Source organism: Anabrus simplex, chromosome 2 (assembly GCF_040414725.1).
Source record: "Anabrus simplex isolate iqAnaSimp1 chromosome 2, ASM4041472v1, whole genome shotgun sequence".
NCBI classification, from domain to species: Eukaryota; Metazoa; Arthropoda; class Insecta; order Orthoptera; family Tettigoniidae; genus Anabrus; species Anabrus simplex.
Window position 1 is genome coordinate 213,441,695 of NC_090266.1, and position 11,399 is coordinate 213,453,093.

General features: G+C 39.7%; 1 protein-coding gene and 1 pseudogene across 2 annotated transcripts in view; one reads left to right on the forward strand and one right to left on the reverse strand.

Annotated features, from left to right (window-relative positions):
* Window positions 1–7,837, forward strand: part of LOC136862753 (dual specificity protein phosphatase 23) — a 78,730-nt gene extending 70,893 nt beyond the window's left edge. Inside the window, exon 2 of one of the 2 annotated variants that reach the window (XM_067138982.2) lies at window positions 5,634–7,837. In XM_067138982.2, the coding sequence (XP_066995083.1) occupies window positions 5,634–5,831 (198 nt within the window). In that variant the 3' untranslated portion in view covers window positions 5,832–7,837. The remainder of the gene's footprint in view (window positions 1–5,633) is intronic. The other variant, XM_067138983.2, reaches the window with a different exon arrangement.
* Window positions 7,838–7,949: 112 nt separating this feature from the next.
* Window positions 7,950–10,315, reverse strand: LOC136863492 (uncharacterized; annotated as a pseudogene).
* Window positions 10,316–11,399: the final 1,084 nt, after the last annotated feature.

Consider the following 11,399-nt stretch of genomic DNA (forward strand, 5'->3'; position numbering starts at 1 on the left):
ACTGTGTATGGCATAGATGATCGGAAATTATATTCTCTATAACTTTTGTTATGTAGTATTTATCAATAGGACCATTAATAACATAGATATATGAACATTAAATCTGAGGCCTTCCCCTATATTACCATTTCATCCAGCGTGAATAAAATGTATAGCCTAGAACAGGGCCTCTCAGTGTGCATAGGTCCGTGCGCTGCACGGTGCAAGGTCCAGGAGACGACTTCACTAGGTTGACCAGAGTGCAAAACCCCATTCCACTCTCCCTACATCTCTCTAACCCGTTCGGCCTGTCTCCGCCTTCTTCACCTTCCCCACTGATTATCCCCTCAGTGGGAAATGTTTATGTGCGGTGAGCGGAGACACTCAGTTGTATGGGACAATGTTACCGGTGTTAAAAACTCGTCTTTCAATATGGTTTGAGCAGACAATTTATTTGCTCTAGCACTTCTTTTCCTTTTTCTTTGCAATTATACCAGTAGTATCTGGAACAAGGGATCAGCTGACAGCAATTCTGAGAGCGTTATATTACGATCAGAAATACTCGCGCGCAATCCAGTTTTCGTACAACTCAAAACAGAAAAGAATTAAAACTTTGACATATGCATGTGGAATCAAACATAGAAATACACTTAGCTGATTCTCGATGCAGCTTAGGAAAATCTTCCTTCGACAAATTTTCGTAGAATTCGAGCAAAGCCTTTGTATTGAAAAATAGCTCTTTTTTATGATCACGTAATTATTGTCCCACAGATTAAGCATTTGGCTTTATCGTCACGACGGAGAAAACAATACGAAAGTTCCCAGTTCGATTGAAATAGACTTTCGGAAGTGTTTGCTTCCTTCGAAAGAGGTTGCTCCATAATTATGTTGTTGTCTTGCGCTTATCTATTTCACTGATAAACAAGCCGTCTATCACCGAACGTTCCGTCGGTCTCAGCGCACTACACCAACCGAGTCAAGCCGAGTTGAGCCGGGTCGGACCGATGCACAGTGCACGGAGCCCTTGCGCCTCGGTTTGCGCGCGTGATTTTGGGAGTTTAAGAGGCCCTGGCCTAGAATATAGTTCCTTTTTTCCCGACTTCACATACATACATACATGAAGGAAAATTAAAAATTGCTTTTCAGTCCACATGCTTCACATCGTATTAAATATAGTTAACCGGGCGAGCTGGCCGTGCGCGTAGAGGCGCGCGGCTGTGAGCTTGCATCCGGGAGATAGTAGGTTCGAATCCCACCGTCGGCAGCCCTGAAGAGGGTTTTCTGTGGTTTCCCATTTTCACACCAGGCAAATGCTGGGGCTGTACCTTAATTAAGGCCACGGCCGCTTCCTTACAACTCCTAGGCCTTTCCTATCCCATCGTCGCCATAAGACCTATCTGTGTCGGTGCGACGTAAAGCCCCTAACAATAAAAAAAATATAGTTAGACGGAATGGCTGTGATAATTTTCCTCCTCTACTTTTCAACAAACTACGTGACACGTGCGCAGGAAACTTTGTTCCGAACACTGCGTGGGGTGGGCGAAATTAGCCGCAGAACTGTCCTGTCCTGTCTTGCTCTCTCCTGCCCTGCCCTGCCTCTCAACTAGCGCTGTGAAGAGGAGGCGGACCTCCTGTTGATTGAATCGGATAATACGATTACAGCGCTCCTCCGGAGACCTCCGGTAGTCCTCCGATTGAATTCACTGGCGGAAAATTCAAATGCTTTGATGTGGGCAATGTTGCAACGGTGATCTTAGGAGGAATTACAATTTAGATTTCAGTACTAATTCCACAGATGCATGTGTTCCCCTACGTTTGTCATTCAAATGATGTAGTAGTTTCAAGATCGCCGCATTATTTGTTACGTTATGAATAACATATTTTGATCTGCTGACGTTCAGTTTGCAATAGGTGCAGGTGGATAGAATACTGTAGATTGAATATTGGCATATATTATACCGTTGCAATTCCGACTTTGCTCGGCGGTACCTGAAAGTGGTCAGGTGTACCGGCAGTAGCGGCGATTGGGAAGTAGAAGTAGGGGGGAAAATGTAAAGACAACAAAGTACCCCAGTTTGTGGGATATAGCGGGGGGGGGGGGGGGGTATATACGTTATACGTTAAAACTGAAAAAAAAAAAAGCTACTAAATGGAATTTCGACAGAGATGTAAAGATTCTCAGCCTACCAACTTACCTGTGTTGATAATATTTGAGATTTTGATTCAATACTATACAATAAAACTTTCACGAGAGGAACAATATTACACATGTATTACAATTAAATAGACGTACGGCGTGATTATATAATTAAGATCATTTAGTATTTGACTACAAAAAAAAACTAACTGACACTAAATAGACTGCCAGACTAACGAATGCACGCGTACCCTTCCTCACAGCACATACAAAGTCTCCACTACAGTACTCGCTGTGGCGCTATACAAATCGGTTAACCGCGTGAACGACTTTGTTGCGTATTTCCGCTAATAATTTCGTTATTAATTAAAGCAAATAATTATCTGATAAGACAACAGGGCTTGTACAGATTGCTTGTTTTAATAATTCCTATAATACCTTGTTTCATCCAGCTAAAATGGAATACAAATGCAAAGTTTTCTCCACAAAGTAGGGGGGCGACTGTCCCCTCTCGCCCCCCTAAACGCCGCTACTGTACCGGCACATGAAAGAACTCCTGTGGGACAAAATGTCGGCACCTTAACGTCACAGAAAACCACAGAAGTGGTTATGGGAGTATAATAATAATAATAATAATAATAATAATAATAATAATCCTTCCATCAATTTACCCTCCAGGGTTAGGTGTTCCGTCGGATGCAGAGAGGGATCCCACCTATACCGTCTCAAGGACAGTGTCCTGGAGCGTGAGACTTTGGGTTTTGTTTTATGTCGCACCGACACAGATAAGTCTTATGGCACGATGGGATAGGTAAGGTTTGGGAGTGGGAACGAAGCGGCCGTGGTCTTCAGTTAGGTACCATCCCGGCATTTTCCTGGAGGAGAAGTGGGAAACCACGGAAAACCATCTTCAAGGCTGCCGACAGTGGGATTCGATCCCACTATCTTCCGGATGAAAGTGGGTTCGAACCCCACTGTCGGCAGCTCTGAAGATGGTTTTACGTCGTTTTCCATTTTCACGCCTAGAAATTACTCTCCTTAGCCGTTCCTATCACATCGTCGTCATAAGACGGCATGACGAAAAGCAAATTTTTACAAAAGTAATCGACAAATGAAACACGAACGATAAATGAGAATGTATATATTTCCTATATTCTCCTTCGTCATACTTATAAAGCAGTATTTACTATGTCGCTAGCACATCCGTTGCGCACCACGGATGGAACGGCAAGCGAGGCACACATTCAGTACTGTTGCTCCGTCCTCCGCTCGCGTGCCGAAGCACCGATTGGTTTCCCAGCAACAGTTTACTACCGGAGAATACCGGAGGGAGCGCCCATTCGCACTACCGATTGCAATCATAGGAGCAACTGCTCCGTTCCCAGCTCTATTCGCAACAGTGTAAGGACTTAGTGGGCTGTAATTTCAAACTTACGTCCATGAATGTAGGCGCCCTATAAAAATCGTTACCTACATAAACAAAAATTGATCTATATCACCGATATTCCATACAATACCCCTTAACAAAGAACGTATAGTCATTCAGAATAATTAATGCATCCTCTCATTTGTTATCAAGAAAATGCAATTATATCGACATATAATACATACCCCATATACCTGTAGGTACAACAAACAATATATCTAAACAGGTTCAGTTGTTTCTCAGAAAAGTGCAGGCCCTACCTGTGCAGAACTTACACAGTACATACACTTCGTTCATTATTATTATTATTATTATTATTATTATTATTATTATTATTATTATTATGAAAATATTCCCATTGTATTGGCACAAGAATACAGTAATTTCTAGTTAAATTTGAATTCGCTTTTAATTTCTGGACATCTGTATAAAACGCGAAAGACGTGCAGAAGTAAAGGATAATTATTTACGAGTGGACGGAAGAGTTCAAGCGGTTCAAGTCTGTAAGTGCTGCGCTGTGAAACATGGCACAAACAACCGGTCTCACGGTGTAAGTGGCAACGCGTCCGCCTGTCACCCGGCGACCCCGGGTTCGATTCCTGGCCGGTTCAGAGTTTATTTAAATTATTAATATCCCTGGTCTGGGGACTGGGTGTTTGTGTCATCCTTAACGTTCCTTTCATCACATTCAACACTTTACACTACCGCCATTTACATAATACACGCAGGTTTCCTCACATATGGTGCAAGTAGAGGCAAAAGATCTTCAAAGGTCGACGCCCCGAACATATAGCATTAAAAAAGTTAAAGAAGGAGTGTAGTTTCGCGCAATAATAGCGACAAGTTATAAATTCATATGAGAATGCTCGTTCATTCCTCCCGTATGAAGTTCACACTACGCGCTTGTCATTCAATGTCTTTTTTTTTTTTTTTTTTTTTTTTTTTTTTTTTTTTTTTTTTTTTTTTTTTTTTTTTTTGCTAGTTGTTTTACGTCGCACCGACACAGATAGGTCTTATGGCGACGATGGGACAGGGAAGGGCTAGGACTGGGAAAGAAGCGGCCGTAGCCTTAATTAAGGTACAGCCCCAGCATTTGCCTGGTGTGAAAATGGGAAACCATTTTCAGGGCTGCCGACAGTGGGGTTCGAACCTACTATCTCCCGAATACTGGACACTGGCCGCACTTAAGCGACTGCAGCTATCGAGTTCGATCATTCAATGTTTGTACGTAAGAATGCTATCTGTATTATCGTCCAATAATAAGGGTACCGGTATAAACTGAGGGACCTAGTTTCTCACGATAATAGTGACAAGTTATAAATTCCTGTGAAAATGCTCGTTCATTTCTCCCGTACCAAGTTCACACTACGCGCTTGACATTCAATAGGAGGTTCTGTTACATAATTATTATGTTTGTACGTAAGAATGCTATCTGTAATATCGCCAAATAACTAGAGTATTAACGGAGGGGCGTAGTTTCTCACATTAACAGCGACAAGTTATAAATTCCTGTACAAATGCTCGTTCATTTCTCCCGTACCAAGTTTAAACTACGCGCTTGTAATTCAATCGGAGGTTCTCCGGAGGCACCGATTGAAAGCGCCCGGAGCCTCCGCTCCGTAAACAACCGCTCCGTTAACAGCGCTACTCTCAACATACGATGATACAATGAATTGTGTGGATTACTAAAATCTGCTCTGCGCTTCAGCTGCTTCGCCTGCGTCCCAATGTGCGCCCAGCCTTATTCAGGATATGATTTTTCTCTGATTTTTGGTTTAACAATGCAGACAAAATGTAATAATAATAATAATAATAATAATAATAATAATAATAATAATAATAATAATAATAATAATAACCATGAAGCACAAGTCATTAGGTTTTGAAGCCTAATAATCAAGGTTATTAAGGTTTGAATCAAAGTATATTTTGATACATTTTGAATGTGTAGGCCTAATTATACTGCATGGTGAATATCAGGAATGAGTTCATTATTTTTAATTCTTTTATTTAAGTATAGAATTAGTTTTACCAATTTTTAACCATTAATTTTATTTTTCACTTAAATTTTAAATGTTCTTTATTTCCCAGCCTGTGGGGGTTCATTGTCGGATGGGCAGAGGAAGAACTGGAGTGATGGCGGCTTGTTACCTGGTCCACTTCTATAATCAAGCTCCTGAACGAGCAATATTAAATGTAAGACTCGCGAGGCCAGGATCTGTGGAAACGTATAATCAAGAGAAAGCAGTTATAGCTTACCATGATAGTCTACGACACACTTCTAGATAACTGATGTGGAATTCAACTTTCGACTTCATTTTAAGTATTTTTTTCATTCATACACGCGTGTATATAACACGTGCACTTTTTCCTGCTATGTGGATGAGTTACCGAAAAGAATTAACATATAGAGAGGCACCAGTATTGTTTAATAGCAAAGTCCTTGGCTATGTTTTCTTCAGAAGAAATAAGTTATAACATTTTCCTGTGTTGACTTCTATTTTTAAAAATCTACCAGAACATTTTGTACAAGTAAAGATTCATTTGGAACTTATAAAAATACCTATGTAATATTCTTCCTACACACAATATTCAATGAATTACATGGTAGTACCTAAAATGTATGTACGGATAGGATGGGAATTTCTCTTGCTCGAGTGTCTCGAAACAAATAATAAAAATCTCGAGAATCTCAAAGCATTCTCGAGAGAAAGTAGATAGTGCTGCACTCTCTTACGCGCATTTGCGAATTACGAGTGTTAGAACTTCTTGTTCGAAGCGCGGCATTCGGGTCATTTTAAACGACCACATTTTTGGTTTATCTGCCATGGGACATGCGGAATATTTTCTTTGACTTTATATTAACCCTTTGTTGCCTGACGGTACTCTAAAGTACCATCTCATATTTCATGGCTTTGGAATTATTCAGTAAATCCTACCCTTGTATTTTCCTCATGGTACTTTCAAGTAACTAGTTCTTGAAACAGAGATATTTCATTTTTGAGGTGGGTATTGTTGAAAAACGCGGGAGATCGTTTTATTCTTCGGAGTGTAATCATAGTGTTACCACTGTAAACAAATGACATTTTGATTGATTATTTCTTAGCTCCTATTATTACATTCGACCTGCAAGTGATCTTAGTACATGTAAGTATGCTTCTGTAATGCAATAAAATACTCAAATTGATGAAATTTGCAATTGGTGTGGATATATAGCTAGTAAATGACGAGGTACTTAGAAGTACCGTCAGGCCATATGGAGGGTCTCATGTTAGTCATATCCAAAACCGAAAGTAATGCTTTCCTTCGATGGACATCAGTGGTTTTCTACGGAAAGGCAGTAAAGGTGTGTGCTTAACATCTAATTTCCATGAAACAGAAGCCACAACTGTTTCTAGGAAACAGAAGGATGGAAGCAATGTTACTGTTGATTGCCCAGTTGTTGTGCAAGACTACAATGCACACATGGGTGGAATGGACCATGCTGACAGACTTCGAGGCGTATATGGTTTAGACCGTCGATCCAAAAATGGTGGCATAGTTCTTGTTTTCCGAGAAAACACACCACTTGAACTAACCTGCCAAGAACCAGTCTATTATGATTTACTAACTCATTATGCTTTAGAGTTGCAAGACGAGCTCTTCTGATAAGGCATGCTATATTCTACTCCTGTCGAGAAGAAGAAAACCCTCACTGTTATGAATATGTCTTTTTGAAATCTGGTGTTTTCGATGTTAGGCCCCTTTAAACAACAAGCATCATCATCAAACCATAAATAACTTTTAAAATTTCAGGAAACAAACATATTATCAGTACAATGCCAGATTAAATACTCTCAAGCTTTATTTCTGTTCAGGTATAAAAATATGATTTCTGTTAATACAGAACTACAATACAGCAAAGATATTCACACCCATAACACAAGATCAGCAAACCAGTTTTACAAAGATTCCACAAACACTACCAAATATGGTGTTAAAAGCATTTCTTATTCAGCAAGCACAGTCTTCAACAATCTACCTCCAAAATTGAACCAAATCAATAAGTTGTACAGATTTAAAAAAGAAATACCCAGGTACTTCCTTGAACAATATGTTGGAGAATAAATCGATAACCACTGTGTATTTTTCCACCTAAGTTTAGTTTATTTTGAATATCTTCTTCTATACATGTAAAATAATGATATGATGTAAATCAATATTTGTAAAACATTCCTTGTTATATGTATACCTTATCTCTTAACTGAAACTGAAACCTGCAATTGTAAAGGGCACTCCCTCCTTGAGCCACTAGCTCACTGATAAATAAATAAATAAATAAATAAATAAATAAATAAATAAATAACCAACCAACCAACCAACCAACCAACCAACCAACCAACCAAACAAATAAATAAATCTGAGAAATGAAGAAACAGTGAATGAACACATTGACACCAGAAAAGCTCTCAATACCGCAATGACGACAGAATCATTTGTAATGCCAACCCTCACAGCATTAGCATATGAAATAATTGATACCACCGTAGTACAGATGGAAATACAGTTCTGTGACTTTGAAAACTTCCATTTTGCTGAATTATTAGATGAGAATCAATGTACGGCTTACAACACAAGTTTTCCCGCAATGAAAATGAAAAAACTTCTGAAGATATACCGTTTTTTCGAAAGTAACAACTGACAAATGAACTTGTGAATGTGTACTCTGATCGAGCTAAACATCTACCTCCACAAATACTGCTAAAATATATGTTGGATAATGGTCTGGACAAGGTTTACGAACAAACAACACATTTGGTTAGTTTAGTTCTCACATTTCCAGTGCCAACATGTTCGAGTGAAAGAAGTGTGAGTGCGCTAAAACGCATAAAAACATTCCTGAGGAATTCAATGACAAACAGTAGACTATGTAATTTAAGTATACTTGCGATAGAGAAATCTCTATTGCACGAACTGTCAAATAACCAGAGCTTCAGGGACCGCGTCACTGATACATTTGCAGAGAGAAAGGAGCGCCGCAAACACTTGCTTTGTAAAGTAATTTAAGGTAAGCTTGAACAATATTCTTAGACTCCCCAAGTAATATAGCTAGCTTCACCACTGTTACATTGTTAATAACATAATTCTAAATATATGATATAAAAACAAACTTACACTTTTTTAAACACTTTGTCTTGAAAATATGAAATTGCTTGATTTACATTTAAAAAACTTAAGCACTTCCAGTGTTGGCACTTCTTTAAAACAGCATGGTATTACCACGAGAATAAATCATTGTATGCCAGAGTGTTTATTGTACGTACTTAAGCATTGGCACAACAACGACAAACATATGTATTGTTTTCCATTTAATAAAGTCGTCTATAGCTCTTCCCCTTTAGTAGCCTATCATTCATATTGTCTTTCTTACATAGGGTAGGTTCCTCCAAGAGTACGCACTTAACGTTAGGACCGCCATAACATGAGAAAGAAATCATAAAGTAACAAATAGTTTGCACAAAGGTATTTACTGATATCCTGGGCACTACATACATATCAGCAAAACACAACTCAAATGGTAAAATAGTAGAAATAATATAAAATGTAAAATATGAGAAATGCACGCTCTTGGAGGCATATGCCTGTAAGAGTGTGCAGTAGGTCCTCTATGAGTGCGCACCTAACAGGAGTCGCATTTGAACACGCCAGCGCCCTCATAGCTAGAACACGCATCATGCCACCACTGTTTACAGTCTTTACATTGAATCCAATCTTCAACTAAAGGTTCTTCATACTTTTCATCACATCCTGGGCAGAAGATACTGTCCTCAACTGGTGTGCATTTTGTGGAAGCTGTAGCATCAAAAAGCTTTTTCTTTTTTGTAGACTTGCTGGATTTTCGTCCTTTCTCACTCGCGCTTGACGTTGAAGCCATTAACGCATTTTTAAATGGAGATCCTGTCATAACTTCGGACCTTTTACCTTTCCTCTTTCGCTTCTCTTCGTGAGTTGCTTTTGGGAAAGGGAGGAGAGTTGAAGGTGACACTATTTCCTTATCTTCTGCATTAGGCATATCAGCAACGACACTGTTTTCTTCAGGTTCTTCTGAGGGTGGAGGGCGGCTCGTAACGGCTGAAGGTTCGAAATCTTCATCTGAGAAAACATCCGGGTTGTATGGATAAATCCCCGTAGCCTTGAAGGAATTATTTGCTTTTTCAAGCGTTGCTACTCTTTCATAGGCAGAACGGAAAGGAAAGGTCCTTCAGAGTGATTGCTCTTCCAGGGTGATTGAACATCCACTTGTCACATTCAGTTGAAAAAGCTGATTTTAAGGGTCCGAAAAATCCTTTGTCAAGGGGTTGCAGCATGTGACTAGCATGTGGAGGAAGTATCAGTAATGTAATGAACTTGTCCCTACAGAACATAACGGCATCCAAACTACAGTGCGAGATATGGTTGTCCATAATAAGCAAAACAGGATCTTCTTCACTTGGTTTAACAAATTGTTCAAAGAGTTTCAACCAGTCGAGAAAGAGTTCTGTATTCATGTAGCCCGAGTCTGAAATAAGTGGCAGGGTCCCTTCTGGGGGGTCTTGGTACAATTGAACATTCATTCTCTTTCGGGGGAAGATGATGGCAGGAGGAATGAAAATACCAGTGGGAGAAAAGCAACACACAACTGTCACCATCTGACCCCTCTCAGCTGAAACAACCTTTGCAACATGCCGTTTCCCTTTTGGCGAAATAACTTTTGGAAAGCGGTTAGGGACAGTGGAAATGGCACTCTCATCCATGTTGAATGTCCTGTAGGGAGGGATATGTTCCTCTTCTATTACTGTCTTCAAATTAGTGAAAAATCTCCAGCATTGTACTTTATTGAACCCTATGGCTCTACCTAGACTGCACTTCTCGGGAGCACGAACGCGAAGTGCGAGGTGGTTTCGCTTGCAAAACTCATAGACCCAGTTTTTTCCAGCCATTTTTCTTTTTTTCATTAAAATTGTTGGCGATGTTGTTGTTCTTTGTGAATTGAAACGCAAGCTGCATTAGCTGCCTCCGTGTTATGCCATAAAACCTAGCATCCAAGTCCTTCACATGCTCTACTAACATCTGCTCCTGATCGGGGCTGAATATTGGCTTCATTCTTCCGAGAGATGTCAGAACAGTGCCCTGAAAATACAACGGATTGGTGAAATTCCTATGAAATATGGACATTTCAGAGATAAAATAAGCAGGTACAAATGTTAATCAACTCTTTTTAACAAGTGTGTACTTACAGCTTTCAGTCTTTTCCGTAATGTTGATTCATTCACTCCAAGTGATTCAGCTATTTTTCTTTTACTCTCTCCTTTCTCTGGTCTTTCCCAGCAATCATTCAAAACAGCTTCGGTGAAAATAAGCTTTCGATTTGATTTTCTCTTATAATAAGACATTTTAACCCTGAAAAATAAAATGTTAAAGCATAAGACGAAGCTTAAACAAGTTGTCCCGTGAGAGTGCACACTGACGTCCTACAAGAGCGTGCGCGCCCTCTTGCAGGATAATCCACTGCGTGCTCTTAAGGGCTCGGTAGTAGTTTTATGTTTTACTCGCTAGATAGCACGAGCATGCAGGACAGAAGGTTGAACTGTGTCAATAACAAAGGTAATGAACTCTTCTCTCTTATAACACAAAAGATAAACATATCGAAGTCTTCCAGGGGTGTGCAAGTACAGGTTCAGAATATTATACGAAAATGAGTGAAAACAGATTCTTACCTGTAACAAGAACAGTAGAAATCACAAGGCTTCAGCGATACAGTACATGGACAACGGCTACACACAGTCGACTGAATACCTCATCACCGATATCTTACACTGCTGCCAACTTCGGAATTTT